The sequence below is a fragment of the Miscanthus floridulus genome, chromosome 2 (assembly GCF_019320115.1).
Source record: "Miscanthus floridulus cultivar M001 chromosome 2, ASM1932011v1, whole genome shotgun sequence".
Taxonomy (NCBI): Eukaryota; Viridiplantae; Streptophyta; class Magnoliopsida; order Poales; family Poaceae; genus Miscanthus; species Miscanthus floridulus.
The window spans coordinates 173,995,360-174,013,804 of NC_089581.1; the positions used below are offsets into that span (position 1 = coordinate 173,995,360).

Consider the following 18,445-nt stretch of genomic DNA (forward strand, 5'->3'; position numbering starts at 1 on the left):
GAAGGGGCGGTCTCAATTGAGGTAGAGTCGGGGAGGAGAAGCGATACGTGATGAGTCGCGACTCATGCGACAACGGGCAGGAAGCGCTCCTGGCCTGATGACTCGTGGCTTCCTACCTCATGGAAAACGAAGGGATTGGGGCTGCAATTCCGTGTTTCGTGGACTTCCAAATGGTGCTAGGAATTGGCCCTGGGGAGCTTGCCCCTTGTTTTCCTAGCCCAGGGAAACTATCGGGAACCCATCGGGATTTTGTGCTCCTAAATAGCCCTTACCTGTTCTAAAAAAAGGCTGGGCCTAATCAATCTCTAGTGGAAAAAGTCCACGTTACCTCCCTTAATTTTCACGAAAAGTCCGCTTTTCCTCCCTGAACTCTAAAACCGGATAAAATATCTCCCTCAACTTTTAAAATCATTCATCTTACCTCCTTGGCCCTGTTATAAGCAGTTTTAAAGGCGGTTTTATATTTTTCTTTTTTATTTATTTCGGCTAAATCTTTGAAAAATCATAGTAAATCATAGAAAAATCATAAAATAGAAAGTCCATTTTTGTTGGACTCCACGTGAGTAGATCTACGCAGTGAACATATAATATGATATGCTTTAGTACAAAGTTTTTATTATGATTTTAGATATATGATTTTCTGTAATTAAATAGAATAATTCATAGCTATAGTTTCTATATTCCAATTGTGATGAAATTTTTATGGTGGGATAATTATTGTATGTTTAAACTGTAGTAAAAATTTTATACTCACTGGATCATGTATAACTTAGTTATAGATTTTATTTAGGTTTATGCTTATTAAATATAAATAAATCTATAACTAAACTATACATGATCCAATAAGTATAAAATTTTTACTATAGTTCAATCTTACAATAATTAGCCCACCATAAAAAAATCATCACAATTGAACCATAGAAACTGCAGCTATAAATTATTCTAGTTAATTGTAGAAAAACATAGATCTAAAGTCACAGCAAAAACTTTGTACTAAAGCATACCATATTATATGTTTACCCTATAAATATATTCATATGGAGTTCAACAAAATTAGATTTTTTATTTTATAAATTTTCTATGATTTATTATGATTTTTCAAAGATTTGGCCTTAATAAATAAAAAAAGACAAAATCGCCTTCAAAACTGCTTATAATAGGTCAGGGACGTAAGATGAAAAGATTTAAAAGTTAAGGGAGATGTTTTACCGGTTTTGAAGTTTAGAAAGAAAAAGTGGACTTTCGCGAAAATTAGAGAGGTAATATGGACTTTTTCCATCTCCATTAGAAGTAGCACACCGCTTGGGCCATATGCCTCGCATTGTAGCCTGGCCGCCAGAGCGCGTCGCTTGCGCGACTAAGCCCTTGTTTAGTTCCTTATCTAAAATTTTACGTCATGTCCTATCGAATGTTTGACACATGTATAGAGTATTAAATATTGACTATAAAATAACTAATTACACAGATTGTGTCTACTCTACGAGACAAATCTTTTAAGCCTAATTAATCTATAATTTAACAATAAAGTGCTACAATATCACATGTGCTAATAACAGATTAATTAGGCTTAATAAATTCGTCTCGATAAATTTTATAATTTATTTTTTTATTAATATCCGAATATTTCCTGCGACGCCCCGTATAACAGCCGAAACTTTACCAACTGCATCTAAACAGTACCTAAGACGATTTAAGCCGATAAATTTGGGCGCGCGGGCGGGAGAAGTGGGGAGAAACCGCGGAACCACCCCCAAGTCGGAAAACCCCAAGGGCCCGAAGCTTCCCTCGCACCACCGCCGCCGCCGATGCCGGTGCCGAAGCCGATGGAGAGGAAGCAAGCCGCCTACAGCAACCTCGTAAGGATCCGCTTCTTCCACCCTCGTGGTCTCCTCCATTCCCTTGTCGATCACCTCGGGTCTCAGCTGAGCGGTCGCATTGGGGGCTGCAGGATGAGAGGTACGCGATCCAGGGGGAGAAGTACCAGGGGCAGCAGTACAGCCACATCTACTTCACGCGCCTCCACCACATGCGGAATCTCCTCCACGCTCTCGTCCCCTCCTGGAAGCCGCTACTCCCAGGTCGGGCCCAATTCCGCTCTCCTCCCCTCTCGCGGTTCGAGTGTGATAAACACCAACATTGTATATAGGGTAGTTTAAGTAGGGCTTCTGTGCTGATCTCTGGCTCGCTGGTCCCGCGAGGTTTTGGTCTTAAGTCAGTTTCTGGAGGCGTTGGATTGGCAATTGGTTCATAACTGGAGTTGGTGTGCAAAAACTAAGGCACTGTTAGCCCGGATTAGGGTTTTAGGAGAAGCCTGGCGTTTTAAATAGGGGCTTGAGCTGCTCTGCCAGGTGAATTGGCCTATATTTCGTTATAAAGAATTTTGTGACATAGCTTGTATATGTGATTGTTAGCTGAGGTATTGGTACACTAGCGTAGCTTCTGTGATAAATGATTGCTGCTTTACACTGCTTTCTTTTTTGCTTTGTCACATAGATGCTTTGCCCCTGAGCTGGTAAATTTAACAATTAAAGATTTCACTAACATTAGTTGGTGAGCATGAACAGAAATCTTAAAAAGAAAGGTGCCTCCTTGCTGGCAAGATTTAATTTTGTATCCTATTTACTATTCCAATTTCTCCAATTTAGTAGCTAAGTTTTTATATTGGCTCGCCAAGCCACGAATCCTATTTACTACTACAATCACAAATTAGTTTGTCTTAGGCATCAATGGTCTTCAAGCACAACTTTGACAATTATTTTGAATAGAAATCGATACATATAACTTACATGTTTCCAAACTAAATAATGTAATAGTTATTTATGCCTGTAGTTTTTAAGGTTTGACCAAATCTTGTCCTGAACAAGTTTTTGTGATTGGAGAGAGTATAAATTATAGCAAAAGTTTATTTTTATGAAACTATATTCAGGAACAAAAATACTCATACCGTTTTCCGATATCTGTACCTAATATTAAAGGAAAGGTGGATTCTTCCATCTGTCCTATTTTACTTCATACAAGCATATTCATATTTGTTAGTCTTAATAAAAGGTAATATGCAACCAAAGTTTGAAATGGTTGGCCTAAAAAACTCCAAATGGTCACTTATTTGTGACTGTAGGGAGTAGGGCTGCTATTGTGTACCTTGGAAAGATGTTTTGGTGGTACAGTTATATTTTCCCATGGAAGTGGTTCATAAGACAGGTTTTTGCTTATGCATGGAGAGAGTTCAAGCACACTTTTTTTTCCTACATTGCAGTCACTACAGTGCTAGGACTTGAAGAAGGAAAGGATTGCATAATTGTTGGAACTTTATATAAGCACATGAAGTTGAAGCCTTCCATTCTTGATGAATATGCCAAAGAGGTAAAATGACCTGAAAGTTAGTTTTATGTGCCTACAAGTATAGTGGTTGTCCCTGATAACAAGTGAAGTATCTGCATCAACCTTTCCCCCTTTTTTGCCAGAGGTCTGCAATTCCTCTTGTCAAACCGCATAATTTCATGCATCCTGATGATCATCTCATTCTGGAAGATGAAAGTGGAAGGGTTACACTTGCAGGAGCCATACCTCCAGCAGCATTTGTGACTGGTAAGTCTGTCACTTCCACAAACTAAAAATAATGCAATCAGACTTCTTTCTCTATTGATGTATAATTTCTGTTTTTACTCAATAGACAATCTTGATGCCTCTGCCCCCATAATTTTTTTCCCTGAAAATCATGCTCAATCATCAATCATTTTCAGGGGTTGTAGTGGCTCTCCATGGGAAGGAAACAAGTGCTGGCAACTTTCTTGTTGAAGATGTTCTTGAGGCTGGTCTTCCTCCCCAAACTGCATTGTCTAGCGCAGGTAATATTCTCCATATTGCCTTGTGTTCATATTTCAACATTTTCTCCCAAATTTTTAACGATGATCGAATTGCTTTGAAACTGCATTTACTTTGGTTACAGCAGAAGACAAGTATGTGGTATTCGTATCTGGGCTAAGTGTAGGAAGTGACACATTCAATCCTCTACAATTCCAACTTCTTATTGACCATGTCACAGGGCATCTGGGTGATGAGAATGTATGCTAGTTGTCTTTGTAAAGTGTAAACTATTGTACTAAATATATTCTAATATGGATAATCTTTGTTCGAAATCACTCAGGAGCAATCCATAGCATCAAATATAGTACGTGTTGTGGTCGCTGGGAATTCAGTGCATATTTCACCAAGGTTTGTCAACGGTCAGGTAATGGCATTCAGTTTCACATGTTTTCTGTGGTACATATCGTGTTGCTTCAGTATGTCACACTAACGATTAGTTTTAATATGTCAGACGGTAGCATCAAAAGATCAATCCAGGATAGCAGAGCCTATCAAGGAATTGGATATAATGCTTACCCAGGTTAAAAATATTGCTTTTTCTTCCATCAAATTTAGTCATCGCAATGGTTCTGCTCTGACATCGACCTTTATGTAATCCATGCTATCTTCAGCTTGTGGCATCGTTGCCTGTAGATATGATGCCGGGGTGTCATGATCCGGCAAATTTTTCTTTGCCTCAGCAGGTGGGCTATTGACGTGGATACATACTTTTGATTTGTACTAGCAGCACTCAAGTGTGCATTTTGTGCATGCATGGCTAACTCACTTATTGTTTAACTGCAGCCTCTGCACAGATGCCTTTTCTCTGTGGCATCCACCTACAACACTTTTTCGTCATGTTCAAATCCCCATCAATTCGAGCTTGACAGTGTCCAGTGAGTGCCAAGCTCTCATTTGACTAACCTCAATATTTAAGCAGCTTGGAGGTTTTGAGACAAGAAAGTTCTCTATGTAGGTTTCTTGGAACATCTGGCCAGAACATAGATGACCTGTACAAGTACTCTGATGCTAAAGACAAGTTGGAATTCATGGAAAGAACACTGAGATGGCGCCATCTTGCTCCTACTGCTCCAAATAGCCTAGGTAACTTGTTTCCAGCTCAAATTGGCATACCAACTGCTCCAAAATAGTTAGATAACTATTATCATAACCCATTTATTTGTATGTGAATCCGTACATGATTTGGTGATTGATTTTTTTTGGTAATTGTATAATCCAAAGCTAGAAAACACTTATTTGGTAATTCTATTCAGGCTGTTATCCATACACAGACAAGGATCCTTTCCTTGTTGAAAGTTGCCCGCACGTCTACTTTGTTGGGAATCAAGATAAATATGAAACTCGACTGTTGGAAGGTAGTACTTCATGTAAAGCTTCATAATATTGCTTGAACATCCAACTTACCCTCCTTGTTATCCAGGGCCAGAAAAACAGAAAGTGAGGCTAATCTCCATCCCAAGGTTCTCTGAGAGTGGAGTTGCTGTAATGGTATGTTCTTATATGATTGAGTACCAGTAGATCCACTTTTATTATCTTGGTAATCAGAGACAGAGAAGAGAAGAATTCTTGATTCAGGCATTTGTTACTTTTACGATAACGACATAATAAAAATTCAAAGCTAAAAAACATGTCCCACTTTATTCTACAGAACTTTAGACACTAGACAGTGTACACTTGCTTTATTTGATATTTTCCCCAGCACTGATTCTTGTTGGATATAATAAGATCAGTTGGTAACGAAAATATCTCTTTATGCTAATGCAGCTCAATCTGAGGAACTTGGAATGCAGCACGTTGAGTTTCTCTACAAGCTTTGATGCCTGAATATGCTCTGATGTTTGGAAGTGCAAAAGACTTCATGAACCCATAGGGGGTTCATGGAAAGATGTATTTGTATTAGAACAGCCAGAACAGTTCTTTATTAGATGTATGATGATGACCTTAGGTTTTGCCAATTAGATCTGTTGGAATGCAGTTGTTGTAAGTTGTAACCACAACTGAAACTGAGGCTGGACCGTGTGTAGCGTGTAACAATCAAATTGGTGCGCATGCCTCGTTTTACAATCACAATCAGCTAACACGTTTGTCAGATGTGCTTTTGTAATCATTTCTGTGCGTCTGTAATGGATACGCGGGCCAAATATTTGTAGTAAAAACATCAACATAAGTATGTTCACCAGGTGGTAGCTGATTGAGCGATCAAACAATGCATAGCTTTAAGGGTGTGTCGAGTTTGGGAAGCTTAGCACCAAACATCTTAATTACTGCAAAAATCATGATAACTCTTTTGTACCAAATGGGCATAATTACCAATTATCAAGTGCAGTACGTGAAATAAAATGAAACATTTGGCAGATCGAAATTTGACATCAACACCATGTTCCTAAAAACAGCACTGTAGTATCTCCTGAACTGAAGCAGGGGGGACGGGGGAAATCAGATCACTCAGGTACCGCACATCTTTCAGTGGCAACCACAGTCCACAGCAAACTGACAAAAACAACCGCAGCAACAGATCTATTTCCGTGGCCAGTGCTCTCCTGTCTCCTCCATTCCTCCGCCTCTTCGCCATGACCGCCATCTCCGCCCACCTCACCGCCAATCTTCCGTCTCTCCCGGCTCTCCGGCCCTGTCCTCGCCGGCTTCAGCCGAGCACCTTCGCAGCATCCGTGGCCCCGCACCAAACCCCCGGCGTTGCCCTCCGTGGCTGCAGGTGCGCTCCCTTCCCTACCTAACCTACCGCACGCCACAGTTTCGTTGCCATTCGCTGGAAGAATTTCTCGCCTTGATTGATTTTAGCTGTTGTAGTCTGCCCTGTCAACCCGATTGCATGATATTCAGTTACCTGGGGACGCAGTTTTCCAGAAAGGCACTAGAAAACAAAACGGGGGCGATTTATAGGTGGTGTTGGCGCTGCTGAAACAATCTGAAATAACGGATTAGATATGCATATGCTCACCCCTTTTGCAAATTTGCTGCTTATGTGATCCCTTTCTTAAGAAAACTGCACTGATATGTTAGTGCTAGGATAGAGTGTTTCTGACACTCACTTTACAAAGGTTTACTATATATGGCTGGGAACTGCTTAGATTATACAGAATGGACAATTCCATACTCCGTGTTGAATTGATGTCAAACAGGAGACATAGCTGGTGTTTAGCTTCTCTAATGCTTCCAATTTAGATCCCATTGATTGGTCGTAAATGAGCTGAATTTTGATGGGATTTAGTTTCAGTCTGAACTTTAGCTCGTCTACAGTACCCTCACTCAAACAGGGGTGTGGATTTGTGACTTTGCAAATATTATTCACATACTAGGAAAGAAGCATCTTTGTAATTATGATTTGACATTCTCTTTGTTTTTGTGAGTGATGCATGCAGTTTTATGGTTTGTAAAACATCACTATGAGCCTTCAACATTCTAGCAAGGAACTATCTCATTTGATATTGTGAGCTAAGTATGCAGTTTCACTGACACATTCTCTTGTCCCTGCTAGTATGACAGTAGTAAGAGAGTTTGGTACATTTTGATAGGAATCAAGGGCATTACATGTCCATTTTCATGTGCATCGACACCGCATATATATGCATCTTTGAGTTAGCTATTTGATTCATGATAGGGAAGCTGATTGAGCCATTATGATCATATAAGTTTTATATGTATGGAAATGATCATGGAACTTACGCTGCAACTTGCATGTTCATATTCAGTAATGGCAAGGAACACCTATTGCATTCTCTTAGGTATCACTGTTGCTATTTTACACTGCAGGCGTTGCAATCCTTTCCTAAGAAGATTTCATGGGTTTCAGAACGCAATAAGCGTTGGGAAGGAGCACAACAAGCAAGCCCTATTTGCTTCAGGCAGAGATTCTCCTAGCTCCGGTGATGATGGCTCGAGTTCTCCAGATGGCCCGCCTGTCCTGACTATTGTGGCAGGTGTCATTGTGTTCCTTCTTGTACTCTGGGTTACTGGGTCGATCGTTACCTGGATTGTGGGTCTGGTCTTTGGCGCAGCGAAATCTTAGAAGGTGGATTGTAGGCTAGTCATCAGTTGTATATACTTTATCCGTGCTACCGTTCGGTGCTTAAGCCTTGAATAACTGCATTTGCTGCTATTTTCTTACGGAAAGTCACGGATAATTGCAATTGTGTTTCGTGCTGTTATTACAATTGAGATGAGACTGCTTAGAAAACCTCATACTAGTTGTTGAATATTGGAGCCTGTACAAATGCAAGCGCATTCTGGCCAATTCATTTTTGTTTTCCTGTGTTGCAGAACAACGATGTTTTGCATGCCCTTTTTCTCGCTAGCAGTGTACAAGCACACAATCTGTTTTCGCGTGATTTGTGATTAGAGTACATATGGTTTGAACTCGTCATGATGCCAATGCATCACTTTACTGTGGGCTGGTATCGCTTTTAGCTTTATCTATAGTACTTAGTACAGCTATAACTGCATTTCGTACATGTCTGGTCCGAGGTGGCTCTGTTTGCCATTTGTTTGTAGTCTGAGCCTTCTCCCCAAGACCCCAATTCCCTCTGGAGACAACCGGCCTGTTCGCCGGTTAGTTTCTAAGCTGGTTTGGGCTGGCTGGTGCTGGTTTATTGTGAGAGGAAAACACTTTTGGCTGGCTGGTTTGGGCTGGCTGAAACCAACAAGCGAACAGGGCGAAGAATGTACACCTGTACAAAGTTTGCTGCTGTAAGATCGTTTCTCCACTTCGCTGCACGAATGGGCGCCAAACAGGAGGCAGTCAACCAAGCTAGCACTCTGCATTGTCTGCAACGTCCCGTTCCTATACAGCTCCTGGATGACACGGAAGGCGGTAGCAGAAACCTTCCGTTGAGCTCTGGAGTGGAAGAATAGAGAGAATCTGGTACAGTGCAAACTCCTGGAGTGAGCTTGCTGTCAGCTGTCCCCGTGAGGCCAATAGGTCATGACGAGACCAACGAGTTCCATGGCACTGCTCACCATCAGGCCACCATCCATTCGTGATCGCTCCTAACGGCCTGAACATCAAGTGCTGGCTGTTGATTTCCGGCCGTTTTAGTCACGGGACAAATAAAAACTAGCCCGCCCATCCGGCAGCCCGTCAGTCTGGCCAGCAGGCAGCAGCGCCAGCGCATAGTGGGCGGTGGACCAGCGCGCTGCCGATGCAGACCTCACCTCACCCGCGTCCGGCAACGTCGCGCGGGCGCGGCACGTGAGATCCACACCCCACACCGCACCCGCGCTCCCCAACGGCTATATTCCACCCGTCCCCCACCAAAACCCCCGCGTTTAAATCCGCCGCGATCTCCCGCCGCTCTCCTCCCCGCATCCCACCCCCACCACTCGACCCGGCCCTTCCCTCCGCGCTCGCCGGCCGACGCACTGCTTGCTCTCATCTCCATCCAGCACCTGTCTCCTGCCACTCCCATCCATCGATGGCGACGCCGCCGCCGCCGCAGCAGGTGTCGGTGCAGCACGTGGGCAGAGCGTCCTCGGACGAGCTCCTCCGCAAGTTCGCGGACCCGGACGCGCGCCGCCCCGCCGCCACCCCGCCGCGCCGCAGCCTCATGCTGCGCCGCAAGCGCTCGTCCCGCCGCGTGGCGTCGGGGCTCTCGGCGCGGGACTCCGACGCGGCGGCGGCGGCCGCGGGCTTCACGGGGGTGGAGCTGGCGGCGCCCAAGCGGCGGCGGAGCATCGGTGGGTCCGCCGACTGGAGGGCCGGCCTGCTCCTTCCGACCTCCACGCCCGCCGCCTCCGCAAGGAAGGCCCAGGCACGCCGCGTGCGCGCCGACGACGCCGCGGGCATCGGCCTCTTCCTCGCCGCGCTGGAGCGGGTGTGTGTTTCAGATTTCTCCTTTCTCTGTTTTTTCCTCTTTGCATTGGGCATTGGCTGATTCTGGATTGCTTTGCCGTGCGTTCGCAGACGTGGAGGAAGACGGTGGCGGGGGCGTCGAAGATGTTCGTGGAGAGGCACCGGACCAACCACGTCCTGCTCATCAGCGACATGGTCTGAGCACACAGACCCGGCCACGCATGCAAGCCGGCTGGCACTTCCTCTCTCGTCGAGCTCTCTGCTTGGATTGATTGCTGAAAAGTTTAATTCGTTGGATTGACCATTCGTTTAAGAATTATATTAGGTAGCAGAATAAATTGGCAGAGAACAATGTGGGCTCAACTTTGCTAGCTTTGTGCAGTGCTGGTTCCTCATTCCCTGCCACTTGCCAGTGTGATTTTCCTTGTGTTAGTTTCTGATTTTTTTTCTGTGATGACGAGTCATCGTGTCTGTGACCACGTTGTAAATTGAAGTTTGCAAACTATGTTACCAGTGTTGTGTTGTGCTAAGAAATGGATCTACACACCTCTTACATACACCATTCAGTGTACTGTTTAATATTTTACTTCTCTTATTATTGAGAATAGTGTGCACCACCCTGGTCAGTCAGTAATGGGCCTTTTTAATTATTGGGCTCGGATCTTATACCAAATAATGGGCCTCGTGGGCTCAGTCCACATATTGTGTTCTTACATTTCGGCCTTGTTCTGGAGTACACAGGTTGACTAGTGCAGTATGAAACTTGTTTATCTTCAACTCTTGATAGTTGATACCCAAATTTATACCTGAGGATGAACAGCAAACACACTGCCCGGAAAACTCATGCAGTGACGCGATCCTTGCGTCCACAGCGCAAAGGACACCCACCAGAGATGCAAAGATATTGTAGTTTCAATCTCCGACGGCATAACGGCGTTGCTTTTGCTTTGCAGCTTAGATTGTGCGTCAGAAAGGCGCTTTAGGTTCTTTATTGAGCCTGTTCGCTGGTTGGTTTCTGGGTTTATAAGCTCGACTGGTGCTGGTTTGTTGTGAGAGAAAAATACTGTTGACTGGCTGATAAGCCCTGGCTGAAACCGACCAGCGAACATGCTGATTATCACTTATGCCTTCTCTTTTTTCAGAACACGGAGCAGGATCATCCTCCTCATCCGCCTTTTAATCCGTCTCTTCGAGGTGCGAGCGCTTGCTTTTTGTCTTCTCTAGCATCTTCGCACGAGCTTTCACTAGCTGATTTAACACGACTAGTTCCGAAAGGTCGAGGCAGATTACCCTGCACTCAGCAAAGAGCTAGCAAAGCCCCTTCACTAAGCAAAACATGCATGGCTCATCAGTTCTACAGCCAACCATTTATTCTGAGCACAAAGACTCAAAGTCGTCTTTCCCTGGGTGTGGTGTGGGGTCTCTCTCTGTACATTGGCCGCACTGATCCATCGGTGAACCTGACTTGTGGATTGGTAAGGATCGTGACACCTGGAATAAAAATCTGAGTCGCCACCTAAAGCAAAGCAATAAACGAAGTCGGGATCGAGCCGTAGCTCGAGTGGCTGTAGGTGGTGCAGCGGCCGGTCGTGGGTTCGAGCTCGATTCATGATTCTCATCGGGGTTTTCCCCCATTTTTAACAGGTGCAGCCTCTCTCGCGTGGAACTACAAAGGAATAGCAACATGTCCGTGGTTTCGGTGATCGCATCAAGGACATGATCGACACGATTCTAGAATCTAGGTATAGTTGTAGGGAGAAACGAAGTCGGACATGTCGGTTCGTCCCTATGGCTACACTAATCCACACATGACAAGATTATTATAGAATACAGATACCACTTATAATAAGTAGCTTTCGCCAAAGTTACATGCAGTTGGCGCACTCGATCGTCCGAACAGGACCGGACGATCCTGGTGGTAGTCCGAGAAAAATCATTGCTTCCTTCCGGCCGGCTGGCCATTGGGACACGGGGTTCCACACCGAAAGAGCCACCCGATTTGGCGTTTCACCACCGGACGGCACACTGGCCATGCTACAATGCAAGCATGTCGGATCGCGGAAGGCGGCTGGTCACGTTGCGCGAGCGTGAGGCGGCACCGCCGGACTGACAGCGCGGGCCGGCCGCCGGAGACAGACGCCTCGCCGCTCTCTCGCAGCTTTGACGTCGCGTCGGGCGAAGCTGAGCCTTGCCTATCCTCCCCAGTCCCCACCCAACCCACCGGAAATGGCAGCGGGTCCCGACGTCCCGTCTTTGGGCGGGCCGGTCGACGTCTCCTGATCCGCGATCCCTCCCCTCGGCTTCTGCAAGCAAAGCAAGGCTGGCCGACGCTTTGCAGCGGTTACTAGAGACCCTGGCCGGTGGAGTCAACCGGAATGATTCCTGGACACGTGACGTGACGCACATCAGCACCCCACCCCTTCGATGCCATCCATGCATCCGCACCGATGCTCCGTGGCTCCTCTGCACGGGCGCCGCAGCGTGGACGACCATGCCATGCCCACGAGTTCGCGAATCACAGATCCATCGCCGCAGCATGGACGGCTGATATAACTGTATTGAGGGGCCGGGTGTTATACGGAAGTTGATGTACAGTTGTACACCGCTCGCATCACGCATAGAATTATTTTTTTTTCGATTCCTGGTGCTTTCTCCTCCACAGAGGGTCAGCTTATTTTCACCCTGCTCGCTTGAGTTTACTGGACACTACTTTTCAGTCATAGAACAATATTTTACTTTCATAATAGTTTAGTATAAATAACGTAAGCCAAATTTCAGCATAAGTTGATGTTACACCACTCGCATCGTACGTACGGCCGGACTCTTGGTTAAAGTTTAGATTCTACGGAACATATTCTATTCTGTGTTCTTGCCGAACGGAGAGTTTATTATAATCTTGTTAGGTGTTTATTACCGGGTCGAAATCATGAGTGTGATGCCTTCGTGTATGGACAAGTCCTAGGCATGCATCTACTAAGCTGACGAAACAAGTGTCACATTCACGATTGAATTTTGCAGCACCAAGTCATTGTTGTTCGTACATACCGAGAACCCGAGCGAGAGCAGTCTGGCATAATTCCACTGGCGGGTACCGGAGAGACGCTATTCGATCGATCGAGAACGAAGACTCTTCTGGATAAGTACCTGTTTGGAGCTTTGGACAGCAAAAGATTTGATCCAGCACACCTCCCCAACTAAAACAAATTGCAGAAAACATACACAGACAATTACTAGTATATACTAGCACGTATGCCTCTGTGTTATAACAGAATGTACACCCTTGTTGCGTGGTCACTTGACGTCTTGTGGTCGAAGATTTATATAATAGTCACATCATTTTGTTCCAATATGTATTAAAATCATAATCCATTACGTCATTGCACACTCAAATGAGCGCAGTTGTGTAACTCTTATGAGTGCGGTTGTGAGTCTAGATCAAATACACATCAAAAGATTGGCGAAGACACTTTGAAAATATACGGAATAATCAGTTCGCTTTTTATATGAGAATATGGTATGAATAGATTATATAGATATAGACAGAGGATTAGCAAACTAGCCGTGGGACAAGGAACCTGTCTATTCATGTCCGATCTTTTGCCTTGGGACCCTATACATGGATCGGAGCTATTATATGGAGTCTGCTGCCTGCATGAAGTGTTACAGTAGACTGTTCATTGGTACCGATCATAGCATGATGAATGGCAGTACTAAAACGATAAGCTTGTACTCCGAGATTTTTTTTTGGTTGAACGCGAATAATGTAATGCTCCAGTAACATATATAAGTACATACATTCCATTCCACATTGAAAGACAGGGGGAGCAGAAGTGGACTCGAGATGCGTCGCCAAGGGTAGTTTTATCCATCCGAGCAATCGGCGGCCGAATTGAAGCGACCTGATCGTGAGTCGTGACCCTAGCTACCGGTGGTTGATTATTTCAGTGCTTCTTCAGATCCCCAAAAGGAGCTTGGGCCTCGTTCACTTTGAAAAAAAAAGTGAATCCGATGAATAGTACCACTTTCGTCTTATTTGGCAAATATTGTCCAATCGTGGACCAACTAGGCTCAAAAGATTCATCTCGTGATTTCCAACTAAACTGTGTAATTAGTTATTTTTTTACCTACATTTAATACTCCAAGCGGCTAAAAATTGATGTGATGGAGAGAGAGAAAAAACTTAGAATTTGGATGTCATCTAAACAAGGCCTTGCGATGATAAGAATGTGATGCGCAATAATGCAACAGAGAAAGACTCCGCGGGTCCATTCCAGCCTTAATTGTGACAGGATTTGCTAAAAGGGACTGACGATCCAGCAGGGCGGAGGAGACTTTGGGTCTTCGTCGTCCTGTCCGGGGCGAAGTTGCCACCTCATGCAGGCCGTCCGTGCCAGTTCTGGTACTGTTCTACAAGTCGTTGGTGACTTCTTTTACAGCTAGCTTGACTGACTTGCATAGCCATAGCGCAAAGCACACACATCGCGGTCGCCGTCCAGAAGTTATATCGGCACCTTTCTTTCTGGCGCGCGCTTAGCCCATTCATCACGACGCTTCTCTGCATGATGACGAAGCAATAAATCATTTTCGTTAATTTCCGTGTGTGTCATCGGCAGCTCATCTTCAGCGGTCCATTCTGTTGCTCACCGAGCAAATTGGGCGGTTAGGCTAGCTGCACGCGGCTCTGAACCAAAGGAACCCACTCTGGAACGGAACGGATAGCGATACATACTATACGAGCACAACATTAAAACCTCCTCAGGTTCATCAGTTATATGATGATGATGATGGTAACGTGCCCTGCAGCTGCCGTGCGCTGTGCCGGTCCGGGTGCGCTGCGCACCGTGCCCTCGCAGATCGCGGAGGACGCTATCGCGAGGCGCCCCGATCGCTGGCCGACGACGCGAAGCCCACCCGGCCACCCGCCTTTTCACGCGCGCCTCCGCCGAAACCGCCGCGCGCACGCACCCCGCCAGTCCACGGCCTCGCAGTCTCCAGTCTCCTCTGCAGCTCTGCTCCTGCAGAGGTCCAGTGGCAGGGGACGGTAAATAGAGCCCAGTTTCCGGCCCGGATCCCCACCCCCGCAGTACCCCACACCACACCGCAACGGCCAACACCGCTTCGCCTCGACCGCGACGATCACCTCCTCCGCGCGGAGGTAACCCCTGGCTAGCTCGCCGCCGCCCCTCCAGAAGCTCCCGCCGCGGGTTTCCTGCGCGTCGGCTGCCGTACACGTCGGTCGCGGTGGTTTTCGCTCGAGAGTTCCGGCGGGTTGGTGGGCGCGCTTCCCGTGTGTCCACGACTCCGCGTGCGCGAGGTGCGGAAACCGCTCCTCCCTCGCCTTGTCTCTCATTGCTGTTGTCGCGGAAGGTTCTAGCTAGTTCGGTCCCCCCCTCATCCTCTGCCTTGCTGCGTTGCGAGGTACTGACGGAAACGGAATCATCCTGTTTGATCCAACGTAGTCTGAGTGTCCGACTGACACATGGTTCCGTGGTGTTCCGCGGACCGCGGTGCCAAGCACGACTTTGCGGCCCTTTCTATGCAACAATGGGATTGGGACGGGGCTTCTGAATTTTCTCAACTGAATAGGCGCGATTGTGCTCGTAGGTTGGTTTGGGTCGTGTACTCGTGTTATGCGACGAGGCTCAAGTTCTAGAAGCTTCTACCAACCTAGTAGTACCTTTTGTTTTTTTCGGGTGGGCAGATGACTGCTGTGTACAGTTGCTTTATTGGTGTCTCTGATCATGTTGCCAGGTTATTGAGCGCTGCATCCGCGCGCCACCAAAAGCTCTGTGCTGGATTTCTGAATCTTCAAGCATGGGCTAGCTGCCTAGCTTCAAAACGGGCCTCCATTCCAGGGGGTTGGTTGAAGTGCCTGACTTGATTCGTCTCAGCATCATCAAATTGTTGTACCGAGTGACAGCAAGGTACCACACACATTTCTGTCCTTTACTGATTACAAACTTACAGTGCGTTCTGAAACCATTTCACATGCTGAATTCACCTCAAGGTTTAGGGTGGTGACTGCAAGCCATCAAGATGTCGTCCTTGTCACGGACGCTGTCTCGGGGAGGGCCGATGCAGCCGCCAGGGGCTCGCCGCATCCAAAGGACGCAGACTGCTGTGAACTTTGGTGAGCCCATGTTTGACAGTGAGGTGGTGCCCTCGTCGCTTGTTGAGATTGCGCCCATCCTCCGTGTTGCCAATGAGGTTGAGACGGCCAACCCTCGCGTCGCCTATCTCTGTACGTTATCCTTCTCTGTTTCACTTCCACCTGTGGGACACTACAATTTTCAGAAATAAAAACCCATTAAAAGAACATGGTTAAAAATGTTATCCTACATACTGTTTTCAGTCATATTAATTAATGTGTATATCTGCAATAATTGATAGGCCGGTTCTATGCATTCGAAAAGGCTCACAGGTTAGATCCGACTTCAAGTGGTCGTGGTGTCCGACAGTTCAAGACAGCTCTTCTACAGCGGCTTGAAAGGGTACGAGTTTGAAATAGTGCTTCTAGTCAGTGGCGCACATCTGCACTACCAATCTGCCTCTGTGTGTTTCTGTGCTAATAATGGCACTGTTTCCATGAACCATGATCTTGCAAATGAATTTTTTATTGTGTTGACAACAGTTACTTGAAATACCGTCTCATTGGAAAATCTGGAAAGTTAAAAATGTCTGGTTTCGGTATTATAAAGCAAAAATCCATGTGATGTTTAGCCAACTGTATAGTTCCTTGTAAAAAAAAAGGGAACTTTTTATCTAATATACATTTATTACCTCCTGATTTGCTTTGTTAGGAGAATGAGCCCACCTTGATGGGAAGGGGGCAAAAGAGTGATGCACGGGAAATACAGACCTTCTATCATCACTACTACAAGAAATATATTCAAGCACTTCAGAATGCTTCCGACCAGGTGGATCGGTATGCATGCTATGTTCCCCTTAATTCCATATTCTCCTTGTCCATCAATGTTGTTGCTGAGGGATTTACTTCATTCATGCAGTGCCCAACTAACCAAAGCCTACCAGACTGCTGCTGTTCTGTTTGAAGTTTTAAAAGCAGTTACACAACAACATGCTGTTGAAGTTGACCATGAGGTATAGCATAGTAATCAACCAACTTTTACTCCCCTTTGCAGTTTTTGCAGTTCAACAATAAGTAATATGGATACTGCCCCTGTGCAAGTGATAGTCATTACAGTCTACAGATTTTATATGTCTTTATTAGATCTTGGAAGCTGCTGATAAGGTTAAAGAGAAAACAAAGATCTATCTCCCTTTTAACATTCTCCCTCTTGATCCAGACAGTGGCAATCAGGCAATCATGAAATTTCCTGAGGTTATTTTTGGTACTCTTTCCTCTTTGTCATAGTTATTATCCTATCAATTTAAGGATGAACAAATGAAGTACCTTTTGTTTTGTCAACCTCTAAGATCCAAGCTGCTGCTTCTGCTCTTCGCAATACAAGAGGTCTTCCATGGCCTAGAACTTATGAGCATAAAGTTAATGAGGACCTCTTGGATTGGCTGCAAGCTATGTTTGGCTTTCAGGAAAGGCAATCTATATTTTTTGTTGGTTATTGTATGATTTATATTGTTTATGTTGGCTTTAGCCAATTTACTTTCTGTTCTTTAATATTTTGTCAACTTCTGACATGCAGACAAATAGTGTTTCAAATCAGAAGGAACATTTGATTTTACTTCTTGCTAACATACATATACGAAAAAATCCGAAGACTGATCAACAATCCAAGGTTTTGTTCTGTAAATATTCAACCACTAAGTTGATCTGGTTTAAAAATTCTTACTTTTCTTCTTGTTTCACAACATTTATGTGTTTTTTGTTCCTGTTGATGTTCTTTTTATTTTCTCTGAAACTTACCACTTCCTTTTACATGATTCTTGTTGCAGTTGGATGACAATGCACTGAATGATGTGATGAAAAGATTGTTTAAGAATTACAAGAAATGGTGCAAATATCTTGGTCGCAAGAGCAGCCTTTGGTGACTGTCTTAACGACCTCTTGCCATCTTATGTACTTGCACTGCTTTGGTTGTTTGTTTGCACTTGTGCTGCTTTGCCATCCTAAGAATTAGTGCAAAAGCATGTTATATTATGTTATGTTGTATTATATAAGTATCTATAGTACAATAAAAATATAATAAGCGTCGACAAAACCCAGCGAAAAGGGTTACAGCCCTCACAAGCATAAGAAAAAAATTAAGGTTACAAAGATGCAACCAGTCCTGTCCAACATAGTAGGAAAGAAAAGAATAAGAAAGCTGACCTAAAGACCTTGGATATGACATTAACATTTCCTTGCGAAGCTCATTTCCAGTAAAGAAGGGAAATTTTCCATGTAGTATATGCTGTTGGTGGATGTTGAAAAAAATGCGTTGATTCTTCTGAAGCAAAATTTACAATGTGCAAGAGCAAACAATTTGCTGAAGCATGATTTTGCACTGTAGCATCCTGTGCAATATGGCAAACAATATCTAGTGGTATATCTCATTTTACATAACTTTAGTTCTTAAAATAATTGTATTTGGGAGATGGTTTTTTTCTTATGTTATTGAACCTCTGCTTCATGAACTGAATTTCTATAACTAAGCAAGGATGCAATTTTTTAATAGACATAATGCACATATCTGATATACTTATGTGCTCATGTTTTTGTCATAGTTAATATCCTATCAACTTTTTTTTTGCGAGGGTAATATCCTATCAACTATTCCCTCCATTTCAAATTATAAGATGTTTTGGCTTTTC

The 18,445-nt window shown here is 44.8% G+C and overlaps 3 protein-coding genes across 10 annotated transcripts in view; all 3 read left to right on the forward strand.

Moving 5' to 3' along the window:
• The first annotated feature begins 1,725 nt into the window (after positions 1-1,725).
• On the forward strand, positions 1,726-6,016 carry LOC136540731 (DNA polymerase delta small subunit). 2 transcript variants are annotated; one of them, XM_066532744.1, is made up of 14 exons: positions 1,726-1,856; positions 1,949-2,078; positions 3,257-3,363; positions 3,465-3,588; positions 3,744-3,848; positions 3,950-4,065; positions 4,148-4,231; positions 4,319-4,387; positions 4,479-4,550; positions 4,651-4,742; positions 4,823-4,950; positions 5,121-5,222; positions 5,288-5,355; positions 5,632-6,016. In XM_066532744.1, exons 1-14 carry the CDS (start codon positions 1,806-1,808, stop codon positions 5,689-5,691), a joined length of 1,308 nt encoding a protein of 435 aa, XP_066388841.1. In that variant the 5' UTR covers positions 1,726-1,805; the 3' UTR covers positions 5,692-6,016. The 2 variants fall into 2 exon arrangements, with proteins under 2 accessions (XP_066388841.1, XP_066388842.1); XM_066532745.1 differs by having other exon boundaries at positions 3,953-4,065.
• Positions 6,017-9,063: 3,047 nt separating this feature from the next.
• LOC136540733 (uncharacterized) lies at positions 9,064-10,194 on the forward strand. The gene is made up of 2 exons (XM_066532746.1): positions 9,064-9,695; positions 9,785-10,194. Exons 1-2 carry the CDS (start codon positions 9,297-9,299, stop codon positions 9,872-9,874), a joined length of 489 nt encoding a protein of 162 aa, XP_066388843.1. The 5' UTR covers positions 9,064-9,296; the 3' UTR covers positions 9,875-10,194.
• Positions 10,195-14,474: 4,280 nt separating this feature from the next.
• Positions 14,475-18,445, forward strand: part of LOC136535754 (callose synthase 3-like) — a 49,270-nt gene continuing 45,299 nt past the window's right edge. For 2 of the 7 annotated variants that reach the window (XM_066528136.1, XM_066528139.1), the window contains exons 1-10: positions 14,475-14,987; positions 15,425-15,597; positions 15,681-15,914; positions 16,064-16,164; positions 16,474-16,598; positions 16,681-16,774; positions 16,905-17,015; positions 17,111-17,224; positions 17,335-17,430; positions 17,588-17,679. In XM_066528136.1, coding sequence (XP_066384233.1) covers positions 15,710-15,914; positions 16,064-16,164; positions 16,474-16,598; positions 16,681-16,774; positions 16,905-17,015; positions 17,111-17,224; positions 17,335-17,430; positions 17,588-17,679 — 938 coding nt within the window. In that variant the 5' untranslated portion in view covers positions 14,475-14,987; positions 15,425-15,597; positions 15,681-15,709. Of the gene's footprint in view, positions 14,988-15,424; positions 15,598-15,680; positions 15,915-16,063; positions 16,165-16,473; positions 16,599-16,680; positions 16,775-16,904; positions 17,016-17,110; positions 17,225-17,334; positions 17,431-17,587; positions 17,712-18,445 lie in introns of those variants that run through there. The other 5 variants (XM_066528137.1, XM_066528138.1, XM_066528140.1 and 2 more) reach the window with 5 other exon arrangements.

What these genes read in the sequence shown, in the direction of transcription:
- LOC136540733 (XM_066532746.1), top strand. Translation starts at nt 9,297, where the DNA reads ATGGCGACGCCGCCGCCGCCGCAGCAGGTGTCGGTGCAGCACGTGGGC. An exon ending in TCCTCGCCGCGCTGGAGCGG is followed by an intron (nt 9,696 to 9,784) that starts GTGTGTGTTTCA and finishes GTGCGTTCGCAG; the next exon opens with ACGTGGAGGAAGACGGTGGC.
- LOC136540731 (XM_066532744.1), top strand. Translation starts at nt 1,806, where the DNA reads ATGCCGGTGCCGAAGCCGATGGAGAGGAAGCAAGCCGCCTACAGCAAC. An exon ending in AAGCCGCCTACAGCAACCTC is followed by an intron (nt 1,857 to 1,948) that starts GTAAGGATCCGC and finishes TGGGGGCTGCAG; the next exon opens with GATGAGAGGTACGCGATCCA. An exon ending in CAAGGTTTGTCAACGGTCAG is followed by an intron (nt 4,232 to 4,318) that starts GTAATGGCATTC and finishes TTAATATGTCAG; the next exon opens with ACGGTAGCATCAAAAGATCA.